Here is a 13259-nt window from a genome sequence, read left to right as displayed (position 1 = left end):
CGGCCATAACCGTTCATTTCACTATAATCATATATAGCATAAATCAGACAACATTCAAACAAATATCAATTCATTTAAATCTGCACCCTAACATGTAATGCAATATAGGGTCGTGCCCGGCAATCATCTCATCATGCAATATAGGGTCGTGCCCCGCAATCACACTATGGGCCCACGCCCTATCCTACGGGTGTTATAGTTTTCTTACCTTTCCCTTCAATAGCTTAGATCACCTGACTCCTTGAGCACGATCCCACTCGAGCCTTAGCGCACACCTAGGCACAAACATAGGTCAAAGTCAACACCGAACCCCAAGTCCGAATACCTAGCCTCGGGACCAATCCCGAGCCCCCGGGAAGTCCTAAATCCCCAAAACAAAGTGGCGGAATCGAGCCCCGAACCCTAGGTCAAAATCCCTCATCAAAAACCCAAAAATCCACCTCTGTGAACAGTGCAGCGCTACAGCGCTCTAAAGAGGGCGCTGTAGCGCTACAAGCAGAACACTCCCCCCAGAACAGGGGCTAGCGCTACAGCGCCCACTGACTAGCGCTGTAGCACTAGTTGCAGCCCAACAGAACCCAAAAATCGCATCTTGCGATTTCCTTCAACCAATTCAACCCCTAACTTGCCCAAACCTTTTCCAAACCCAAAATCAAGCTTATAAACACCTCACACTCATCCCAAGCATCCCAAGAACTCAAAACCCAAGCACATTCAACCCAAATCTCAAAATTCACCATGAACAACCCTAAACCCAGAAATTCAATCAACAACAAAGTTAAAGGCTTAGAATTCTTACCATTGATGCAAATTTCGACCTTGATTCAACCCTAGACCTCCTTAGTTTGTTCGTCCTCAAAGCTTGCCCAGAAATTCCCTAAAATTCCCATCAACTCAGCTCAAAACACAGCTCAAACCATCAAAACCCTTAAAACTGAAATCTCTAAAACTTACCTCAAAAGTTGATGTGTTCTTGCTAATCCTTGCCAAATCTTCAAGTATAACCTTAAGATTCTTGATGCTCAGCCTATCCTAGCTCTCCACTGAGCTTTTCTCCAAGAAAAATGGAGAGGAATGGTGCAAAAATGCACAAACCGCCCCATTAGGAAAACCCTCTGTTTTCTCTCTTTTCTTTCTTTCCTTTTTCTTTCTTTTCTTTCTTTCTCTCCACAGCCAACACTTTCTCTATAAATCCCACTAAGTATAAAAAGCCTCATATAATCTATCTCCAAAAAGCCAAATGACCAAAATGCCCTCCCCATAAATTCTAAACCCTTTTATCCAAGTAGGGCCATTTTAGTCATTTTACCCAATTCCCGCTAATCCTCAAGTGTCTCTAATATTTTCCCGTTGCTTCCCAACACCTGATAAATCATCAGAACCATATTCCTCGATATCAAAATAAACGCCAATAAGCTCAACAGATCCTATTTATACCCCAGGCTCGCCCCGAGCCGGGTACAAATTCCCGCCATCACTTACCGCTAGCCTGCTCACTGGGATCGCCTTGAGTCACAAATCACAGATACGCCCACATACCACTGTGGTCTCAACAATCATCACATATCAATACAGTTATGCCCAACATGGCCAAATTACAATTATGCCCTTCTAACACGATCCGGGCCTACATGCATACTAATATACATAGTCATGCATCTCAGATAAACAAACAGTCATATAAAATGCTTTAAATCATAATCATGCATTTAACTCATCAAAGTCACACATAAATCCCATCATGCCCTCCTGGCACGCTAATCAAGGCCCTTAAGCCTTATTAGCGAAATTGGGTCGTTACAATTACACCATGACACTAGATCTCAGCTTCCAGCCCAATCGCTAACATCTGATTCTCCAACGAAGTTACCTCAGCTTTCAAGACATCAACTTGACCAAGAGTCACCCGCAACTTCTCAACATCAGCTTCCTTGGATTCTAGTTGAATCCTTAAGTCAGCTATAAGTTGATCAGACTCCTTCTTGGAATCTTTTAGCCGACCAACTTCATCTTGAAGATCATTTCTTTGACCTCTTACTTCCTTCAAAGTTTCCATTAAGGACTTGATTTTCTTCTTCAGCCAAATGACCCCCTGCAAACCCTGAAAAATTGCAAAAACGTAAGACAACATGAGATATCAGCCAGTCGACACAGAAGAGACTGAGGGAAATCTCCATACCTGGATAAAATGGGAAACAGTAGTGTTGACTGACCCATCCATACCGACTTGCTCCATCCTTTGATCATCTTCAGGCCACAACAGCTTATCAATCTCTCCTAAGTGAGGCCCAACCTCACTATAAGCGATAGCATTGGAAGGGAATGAAAGGGCAACGATGTCACTAAACGGGTCGGAAGACTCATCCCGCACAGCCTTCTTCTTCTTTCTCGTTTGACTCCGCGTCAAAACAGGAGGATCAACAGAAGGTGCGATGACCTCTCTATCAGCATCGGAGCTCCCAACGGATGATTTTTTCGCTTGACGTAAACGTTCCAAGGCATTGAAACTGGTTAGAGGAAGAGTAAAGGGTTGAGACATAGCTATGTCTACAAACAACCGCTCATTTGTCGTCAACTCAGTCAACAAATTGGGATTATATCCCAAGACTTCTAAACTTCTCTTGATAAACACAATACAAGGATGATCAGGACTCTGGAGAAGAAGAGTACCTTCAGGGAGTTTTTCAACAGAACGCCACAAAGAACTCTGACGGAGACACAAAGAACTCTGACGGAGACTCAATTCAGACAACAAATCACTCCACTCACGCTCCGCCTCTGGAATAGCAAGAATACTCTTGAGCCGAACGAAAGACTCCCTCGAATCCCAAAGGTACTCAACTCAAAGTCTACCTGCAAAATAATAGAAGTATCAGGAAAAAACAAGAATATGCAAAGAAACAGATTAATAGGCAAGCATAATAGACTCACACGCAGGAGACCATGAACAAGGTATCCTACTATCAGCAGGTAATCCCAACGAGACAAAAGGGACGAAGAAGTAACAGTCCTTCCACCTCTTATCTCCACTTTTCAAACTAATAATTAGAGGAGGATCCTTCCCCCTAGCCATTAACTGGTACCTACCCTTGTCATATAGATGTGTCTTCAAATAATAAGCTCTCAACAAGTCAGCCACCCCCAAGCGTTATGTTGTGTCTTTCAAAGAGGACTTCTAGAGACATCAAAACCCGCCACGAATTTGGCATTAGTTGTCCAGGAAAAATCTCATGGTATTCACACAACTCAACCACTAATCGGGGGATAGGAAACAAAAACCCTTCCCTAAAGGGAAGTTCATACAGACACACCCAGCCAGGCAAGTGTCAGTCAGGCCTCTCTGCCTTAGCAGGAGCATGCAGATTGATGGTATCAAGAATCTCATAATAACGACGAAGATAGGGCAATTCACCTAAACTTATCGAAGACCTAGGATTAGAACTAAGCATACTACCAGAACCGGGCATATCACCATCAATAGGTTCGTTAGAATCTATTCCCCTTCCAGTAGCATCACCTAAAGGACGACCCCCCAATTCTGCTACTATAACTTGGTTGCAATCAACCATCTCAACAGAACTCTGAAATTGAGAAATAAAATCTTCTCCACTAAACGAACAAGACAGTCGAATGACTGAGTCAGCATGACTATCGCACCTACTTGTAGACATATTGAGCTGATCACCTAAAGCAAAACAACAACTAATCTTGAAGGAACACAAAAACGACATGAAGAACATTAAGCTAGATACGCAAATGAGAACCTCCAAACAACTCATCAATCAGTTAGACAGACCGCTCATTAAGACTCAATTAAGGAAAAACAAGATGTCAACAAAACGGATCTAACATCGAAAACATACGATGAAACAAGGCAAACAGAAAATTATACCAAATCAAATTACAATGTGATCAGTTAGACAGCAGTCGGTCAGCCTAAAAGTCTTTACTAGTCAGTCAGACAGACGACTCGGCTAGAGGAGCTAAACACACGAATCAGACATACACAAATCTAAAATGGATAAACAACAGAAATGCAATTGCCACCATTACAACCATATCAAACACAAACAGAAAATCTACAGGATCAAACAAAAACAACAATTTGAATTACCTAACCTAAAACGAATAACACGTATAAGAACATTCGAAGGAAAATAAAAGGGAGAAAACCTACCTCTTAAGAGTTGTTCCACTCCACACCTTGCACCTCCCCTCCAAGCCTTCCTCAAATGAATGTAAGGGTAAAAAAATCAAACTCCCCTTAAATTGGCAGATAACTCAACCAGATGGGAGCCAAGTGTCAACCATCAGGTGGCCATACCAAAAGGTATTCAACTTTCCCTAGGGAACACCTAAATTTTCAGAGATAGATGAAGTTCATGAGAAGTAGGCCACTCGACCATCTAGGCGGAGCACTCGGCCCACTCGGTCGTCTCTCCCGAGCACACAATATCCTTAGTTGGGTACTCGGCCCAGGTGTGCCACTCACTCGGCCACCTAGGCGGATCATTCGACCCGCTCACCCATCTCTCCCAGGCACACAACCTCATCGGCGGGCCACTCGACCCAAGCACGTGAGTCACTCGGCCACCTCGGCAGAGCACTCGACCACCCAGGCGGAGCATGCAGCCCGCTCGACCATCTCTCCCGGGCACACAGCGTCATTGACAGGCCACTCGGCCCAAGCGCACGAGTCACTCGGCCACCTCAGCAGAGCACTCGGCCGCCTCTCCCGAGCACATAACCTCCTCGACAGGTTACTCGGTCCAGGCGCGCCACTCATTCGGCCACCCAAGCGGAGCATTTAGCCCCCTCAGCATATCTCCCGGGCACACAGTCGTCTCGGCAAGCCACTCGGCCCATGCACACAATTCAGTCGGCCAACACATGACCCATTCAGCCTAATTCACCTCATCACCACGAATGAGCCACTCGGTCAAGCCTCTCAGCCGCCCCACGGACCGCTCAGCCAAGAGGCCATTCGGCCCAAACGGCCACTAGTTCACCTCGACCACTCGGCCACCAGGTCACTCAGCCACCTGGCCACTCAGCCACCCACTCGGCCACCAGGCTACTCTGGCACTCTAAAATTTGTCCCGCTTGGCCAGGTAGCCTTAAAGGTCCCGAGATTTCTAGAATTCGATATTATAAACTCTCTAGCTAGAATGAATTATAACTAGAGAGTGAGGGACAAACTGTAGTGGACAAAATTTGTCTACAAATTAAAGCCCAACTAGTCAGCCAAACTAATTCGCTAGGCCCGAAAAACTAACAATGTCCAAACCAATGCAAATGGGCTCATAGATATTAGATAAACCATCCAATGGGCCAGCTGGTACCCAGACCTGATTTCGGATGCATTCATTCAGCTAGGGACATTGAAGTAGTCAAAGTGCACGCTCTTTTTCCCATAAAGATCGGAGAAGAACCACTAAGAATGGGTCAGCCGGGCAGATAGAGAGGAGGAGAACGGAATGAAAAGAAGAACAATAAATAAGACCCTCAAGGGTTGAGAACAGCACATCGGATAATCACTTGACTCTCTTTTACTTTCTTATTGAAGCAAAGATTACGCCATCTTTCTCAGCGTTCCAGTCAAGCAAGTCGAATCAGTCCATTTGATCTGACTGGACTTGACCCAATCGTTTAGTCCCGTTGTCGCCGTCACTCTGACCATTCCACTACTCATCCATCCATCACTATTTCATTATTTACATCATAGTTTTATTATTTTTGATTAGCTTTCATTACAACCCAACTAACTTGAGCATCAGAGTCTCTTTGGCTGACGCCCCACCGGTGCTCCCAATCGAACTCTCGTCTCTCTGTTTGTTCTTGACAGGTTGTTGGTGCCCGTCTAATCAATTGTAGGAATTCACATCTACAATAGTGCTTTTTTTATTAATCAAACAAAACATAAACTTAAAAGTTACTTTCAAATTATAATAATAAATACACATTTCTGTCTTTTATTATTAAGCTTTGATTGATCAAAATAAAAAGCAACTATATAGTTACTTTTTAAATACAACACAGAAATTACTTATTCCAAATTTTAAGAAACTTTTCCATTTTTTAAATAAACAAAGCTAAAAAGAAACTTAAACGTTATTTTTCAAAAACAACACAAAAACTACCCCATCCCCATCATCTTCTCTGACGATGTCAAGAAACTCATGCTTGTCATATACAAAAATGACAACCTTTAAGAGTAGGTCGCGATGGTAAAAGTGTAAATAAAATGAAAAAAAAAATCAATAATAGATGTAATTTTCACTTTTATAAATCATTTAAGATATCATTTGATTAGTATTTGATATATGCTAAATTTTTTAGTATGCCATAAATTTAAAGTAACCAACAAACTTAGCGAGTTATCAAAAAGAGTATGTTTTATATTTGTTGACGCGGTTCTTCGCCAACAGGTAATTAAGAAATGAAGAGAAAGGGATTAGTGCTAAGTGTGAACCAAAACAGATATAAGATCTTAGAAAAGGAAAGAGGTGACACAAGACACGTTTTTGAGTGGTTCAAAGGTTAAAATCATTCTACTCCACTAGTCAGTATTATTGCTCTATACTGGATATTTGATTATAGGGCCTTTCTTTTACAATAGAGAATCCAACCCTTATTAAGTCCCAGGGTCTCCATATTTATAGGAGAAGGCACCTGGGAGTTGGTAAGAAGGTCATCCCGTGACCCTCTTATCTATCACATCAACTCTGTGACATTCATGATTAATTCCTAAACCTGACACATTAGTATGGTCAAATTGATAGGTAAGGAGATAATGGGCCGCATGGCCCAACCCAGTCGTGGGTGTCTGAATACGCACGTTCCTGCTGCGTGTCCGAGAAGTCAGGGGCATATCAGACACGTGATGTCTGATATATGCACGTTTACCTTGCGTGTGTTGACTTTACAAAGGGTCACAGCCTTCATACCCAGCTCGTACCGCGAGCTGGATACTTAACTCGACCATAGGCCTTCAGAATCCGGGGTCAAGTCTTGTGCAATCTTGGCGAACCCTTGAGTTTCCTCGAGCTAAGTAGGTATGACCTAATGACAGAAGCTCCGGTCTGCGGTGACGTCCACGAGATAACTATGATTAGGCCGCAGCTCGGCCCGCTAATCAGCCCGTGGGAAAAACAAGGCGTACAATATTCTATTTAAAAGTTACCAAACAATTTCCTAAAGAATCTATTTTAAAAAAGTTACTTTGAATATTTTTAAATAAATTTAAGCTGTTTAAAATACAATATAGTATCTTTTAAATGTAAATAAGAATACAAATTTTAGTATATTAAATTTTGATCAAGTTTAAAATTTAGTTACTTTTTTGTCAACACAATATAAAAAAGAAACTAAAATGTTGCTTTTTATTCTGGTCATATTCTCTAGCGACAGCCAAAAAATATATGCTTCCCACATATCAAAATGATCACCTTGAGAGTAGGTCGTGATTGTACCACTTTTGAGCCCAACCGACTAGCGGTGTGATCGAAAAATATTTTTGAAATTAAAGATAAGAGAGAATGTAAGAAATTAATAAAAATAAGTATAGTGGAGAGAGAGAGAGAAAGGGCCCCGTACAGTGAAAAAAACAAAAAGAAAATAATAATAACAAAAAAGTTGAAAAAGTGGTATAAAAAATAGTAGTATTGTAAATAAAATTAGAAAATGTATTTTTATAATTAAATTATAAAATACAGTAAGGAATGTAAATTTCTCAATTTAAATATATGCCAATATTAGCATGCATCCTCAAACTATGTCATTTTATAAAAAAAAAAAAGGGCTTTATTACCCTTAAGAGTTCCAAACTCTCTCCCTCTCTCTACAACCTTTCTCTAACGCAATACCACCACCACCACCACCCACTACCACAACCTCCCCACAACGAAAAAACACCACATCACAATGCTGCCGTCACCATTAATATCCTCATCACCATTAACGCTCTAACCTCCACCACCATTGAAGCAGCTCTCTCTTCATTTTTTTTTTAATTTTAATGATGAAAAATCTATTTTGAAACTTAAACTCAAGAAAAGATTGACTTAAGACACTAATTTATATATTTCAAAACTCTGAAAAATTGCAGAAAAATGATGTCTAACTATACCTAAAGTTGCAACTGTGATGCCATTGCAATGGTGCCTTGAAAACTTGGTTTTTGGCAAAGACGATGCATAACGATGCTGCTGCGATGGTGCATTGAAAATATGAATTTTAATAAAAAACGATGTCTAACGTTACTGATGCAATGGTGCATTGAAAACATGATTTTTGACCAAAAATGATATCTAACGATGCATAACGATACTAATGCGATGCTATTGCGATTCTAGTGCGATGGTGCATTGAAAAATTATTTTTGGCAAAAATGATGCCTAACGATGCACTGGCAATGGTGCCTTGAAAAATTGGTTTTTGACAAAAACGATGCAAAACGATTATGATGCAGTGTTGATGCGATGGTTCCTTGAAAACGTGAATTTTGGCCTAAAATAATCGATTTCTAACGATGATGCTACGATGCGGGTGCGATGGTGCATTGAAAATATGGTTTTTGACCAAAAACGATGTATAACAATGTTGATGTGATGTCAGTACGATGGAGCATTGAAACACATGGTGGTTGATAAAAAAAAACGATGTCGATGCGATGATGCATTGAAAAGATCATTTTTTTTGGTCAAAAACCATGTTTTCTATGCATCGCATTAGCATCGTTTTTGGTTAAAAATCATCTTTTTAATGCACCATCGCAGTGACATCGCATCAATATCGTTAGACATCATTTTTCGTCAAAACTCATGTTTTCAATGCACAATCGCATCGGAATCGTAACTGCATCGTTAAGAATCGTTTTTGCTAAAAACTATGTTTTCAATGCACCATCGCACTGACATCGCATCAGAATCGTTATAAATCGATTTTGGTCAAAAACCATGTTTTCAATGCACCATCGCACTTGCATCGCTCCGACATCCCATCAACATCGTTAGACATCGTTTTTGGTCAAAAACTATGTTTTCAATGAACCATCGCACCTACATCGCAACAACATCATTAGGCATCAATTTGTTTTGGGCTGAAACCGTGTGTTCAAGGCACCATCGCATCGGCATCGTTATACATCGTTTTTGCCAAAAACTAATATGTCAATGCACAATCGCAATGGTATTGCAACTGCATCGTGAGACATCATTTTTTTGCAATTTTTTCAGAGTTCTAGATCCGAAAAAAAAAAACAGAAATAAACCCCAAAAATCATATACATAAGTGTTTGAAATCTATAAATTTGTGTCTTAAATCAATCTTTTCTTGTGTTTAAGTTTCATAGTAAATTTTTCATCATTAAAACTTAAAATAAATGAAGAGAGATGTGCTTCAATGGTGGTGGAGGTGGCGACGTAAATGGTGACGATGTTATTGTGATGTGGAGTTTTTCCATGTGGACAAGTCGTGGTGGTGGGTAGTGGTGGTGGTTGTATCGCCTTAGAGAGAGAGAGGGGTCGTAGAGAGAGGGAGAGAGTTTGGAACTCTTAGAATGGGCAATAAATTACATTCTTTATAAAATGACATAGTATGAGGATGTATGCTAATATTAGCATGTATTTGAATTAGTATACACTATGATGCATAGTGTGAAATTTTCACTTTCAAATAAGATTAAGTGATATTTAACTATTTAAAACTTTTAACTTGTGATTAATTTGTTTTATTTTATTTACTTACAAAGTGAAATAATTATATATGGTAGGTAAATAACGAACAAAACATTTAAAAAAAATAATTTTTTATTTTGAACAAAATGTGGGGCCAAAAAAGGTCAGAGAGAGAGAGAGAGAGAGACTGTGGATAAAACGTGCGATCCACCAGCCAATCAGAAGACGCAGAAATCAGCAAAGGCCATCAACTCCATCTCTTTTAAACCTTTTAAGCCCAACACAACCCCATTAAAGACTCACTCCATACAGAGTGAGTGAGTTTCTTATTTTCTTTTCAAATAATAATAATAATCATAATTTCCATTACATTCCATTCTTCGCCAACTGCTAAATTCCGAAATTGTGAAAATTCAGGGTTAGGGCTTTTCTCAGAGGGCGTCGTCTCCGTTTTGAAGCAATGGCCGTCTCAACCAGTTTCGCCGGTGCAAAATTGGAGGCTTTACTGTTGAAATCTTCTTCGGCTAATACGACGACGTCCTCCTCCTCCAGGGTTGCTTCCTCCTCTTCTCAGCTCTCGTCCTTGTGCAAACCTATTCGTGCCAGAAGAGCCCTATTTCAGAGAGGGAGGATCATTAGGTGCGAGGTCGCTGCTTCTGAGGCTTCGGTTCAGACTGATCAGCCCGGTGGTTCTAATATCTCCGCACTTGAACAGTTCAAGACCTCTGCTGCTGATAGTACGTCTCTCACAATTTACTTTGGGATTTTTTTCGTAATTAAAACAATAAATAAAACTGTACTTTGGTGTGTTTCTGCAAATGCTCTTTGGAGATGGTTATTGCTTTTTGTTTCGATTTTGAATGGTGATTCTTTTGTCTTTTCAAACTTGGGTTGGTGAATGCTTTGATCAACTTTCATTTCAATAGGAATTTTTTTTTAGTAAAATGTGGAGTTTGAAGATAAATAAATAAAATAGGTGGCGTTTATATATGAGAATTTTTAACCACGAGAAGGTTGTCTGTGAATTAGTTTTATATATATATATAAATATATATATTTACAAGCCTTTATTTATATTGGACTATATAGGCTTTGTTATTTTTAACAGCCATACATTTTTTGTAATCTCTTCATTCTACGGTTTTATTTTTTATTTTTATGTGATAATTGTTTTAAATTTCTTAATATAATCACACATATTTGTATAATGGAGACAAACCCTGTTCATTTATCTGCAAATTTGGGATTTGTATTTATATGTTTAGTTGCTTATGGTTTTCTTTAAACTTCCAAATTCTATTAGTTATATCCATCTCTGTTAGATTGAAATCTTGTTATGTAACGATTCTTGCCGATAAAACTTTTCTAAAATGCCATGTTTGTAGCTTTTATTATACAACTTCTGCCCATGGGGTTTTATCGTTTTTTTTTTCTTTCTTATTCTTGTTTTGGTTAACTGTTGGAAAACTACTGTATGTTTTTATCAGGGTATACTAAGGAGAGGAGCAGTATTGTGGTCATCGGACTCAGTGTTCACACTACACCTGTTGAAATCCGTGAAAAGCTTGCGATTCCAGAAGCAGAATGGCCTCGAGCCGTAGGAGAACTTTGCGGTTTAAATCATATAGAAGAAGCTGCTGTTCTCAGTACCTGCAACAGAATGGAGATATATGTAGTAGCTCTATCTCAGCATCGTGGTGTAAAAGAAGTGACAGAGTGGATGTCAAAGGTGCACTCAGAAGCTATATTGTTTTTGTCTTCATTGCCATTATAAGTTTAATGCAGGAATTTATTACTAATAGGTTGGAGAATAAAAACATTTATTAGTTAAATGACAGCACAATTTTTTTTTTAATTTTATCTAACCAGTCTTTTTCGCTTTTGTTGGCAGACAAGTGGTATCCCTACTTCAGAGATTTGCAAGCATCGGTTTCTACTGTATAACAATGATGCAACACAACATCTCTTTGAAGTATCAGCAGGTCTTGACTCTCTTGTCCTTGGAGAAGGTCAAATTCTTGCACAGGTTAAGCAAGTTGTCAAAGTTGGGCAAGGAATTGTTGGCTTTGGTAGGAACATTAGTGGGCTGTTTAAGCATGCAATCACTGTGGGAAAGCGGGTTAGAACTGAGACCAACATTGCTGCAGGTGCAGTTTCTGTGAGCTCTGCTGCTGTTGAACTTGCCTTGATGAAGCTTCCTGAACCATCTCACACTACTGCTCGTATGTTGCTGATTGGAGCTGGAAAGATGGGAAAGCTTGTGATAAAACACTTGGTCGCAAAAGGTTGTACAAAAATGGTGGTTGTGAATAGATCCGAAGAAAGAGTTGCTGCCATCCGTGAGGAGATTAACGGTGTAGAGATCATCTACAAACCCCTTACTGAAATGCTAACTTGTGCTGCTGAAGCAGATGTTGTGTTTACTAGCACAGCATCAGAGACTCCATTGTTTTTGAAACAGCATGTGAAGGATCTTCCTGCTGTTGGTCAAGAAACTGGGGGTTTGAGGCTCTTCGTCGATATTTCTGTCCCTCGGAATGTGGGTTCATGTGTTGGAGAGGTTGAGACTGCGAGAATTTACAATGTTGATGACCTTAAAGAGGTTGTGGCTGCTAATAAAGAAGATCGTCTCCGCAAAGCAATGGAGGCTCAGGCAATTATTGCTGATGAATCAAAACAGTTTGAAGCATGGAGGGACTCACTGGAGACTGTTCCGACCATCAAGAAACTGAGAGCTTATGCTGAAAGAATTAGGGCTGCTGAGCTAGAAAAATGCTTATCAAAGATGGGAGACGATATCTCCAAGAAAACAAGAAAAGCTGTGGATGATCTTAGCCGAGGTATCATGAACAAGCTCCTCCATGGTCCAATGCAACACTTGAGATGTGATGGTAGTGATACCCGGACTCTGTCAGAAACTCTTGAGAATATGCAGGCACTTAATAGAATGTTCAGTCTCGAGACAGAAATATCTGTCTTAGAGCAAAAAATTCGAGCCAAGGTGGAACAAACCCAGAAGTAAGATATTACTATGAAAAACTTTCTTTCACTATACACCTTTATTACTTTCTGATTCTGAACAAGGGGTAACATCCCCATATTCTCATTCTAGTGTTTGCACGGTTGTAACTTTTAGTGCCGTTGATATATAGTGCTTGTCCTTGTGAGGACCTTTCAATTTATTTGTCGTAAGACACTTTTGCGTAACTCTCACTTGGAGTTCCTTTTTATGACCTTTGCTAATCGGCCTTGTAGAATACATTGTGAGGAATTATGCGACGAGCTAAATCCATGTAAGGAGTTAGTTTTCTAAATTTCGAGTCTATATCCTATGTTGTGTAAACTCTAAAGTCTTGTAATTAAAATTTACAGATTATTTCAAACAGTGAAACTATATTGTTTCCCCTAAAAAGAAAATATATTGTTGTTACGTTTTTATTACTATCTTTTAAGTTATTTATCAGTATACTATATTGTGTTCTTGGAACCTTCCCTTCTCTATTTTTTTTTTCTTTTATGGGAATTTCATCCATGATGACTTTTTTTTTTTTTGGGAAAATATTGGATACGAGTGTGAAAATT

The 13259-nt window shown here is 39.7% G+C and overlaps 1 protein-coding gene across 1 annotated transcript; it reads left to right on the top strand.

Annotated features, from left to right (window-relative positions):
* The first annotated feature begins 9976 nt into the window (after positions 1 to 9976).
* On the top strand, positions 9977 to 12859 carry LOC133805346 (glutamyl-tRNA reductase 1, chloroplastic-like). The gene is made up of 3 exons (XM_062243505.1): positions 9977 to 10414; positions 11165 to 11406; positions 11569 to 12859. The coding sequence occupies exons 1-3, from the start codon at positions 10138 to 10140 to the stop codon at positions 12697 to 12699; spliced, it is 1650 nt and encodes a 549-aa protein (XP_062099489.1). The 5' UTR covers positions 9977 to 10137; the 3' UTR covers positions 12700 to 12859.
* Positions 12860 to 13259: the final 400 nt, after the last annotated feature.

The sequence above is a fragment of the Humulus lupulus genome, chromosome X (genome assembly GCF_963169125.1).
Source record: "Humulus lupulus chromosome X, drHumLupu1.1, whole genome shotgun sequence".
NCBI lineage: Eukaryota > Viridiplantae > Streptophyta > Magnoliopsida > Rosales > Cannabaceae > Humulus > Humulus lupulus.
The sequence above is the reverse complement of the archived record's forward strand: the minus strand, read 5'-3'. Positions and strand labels throughout refer to the sequence as shown.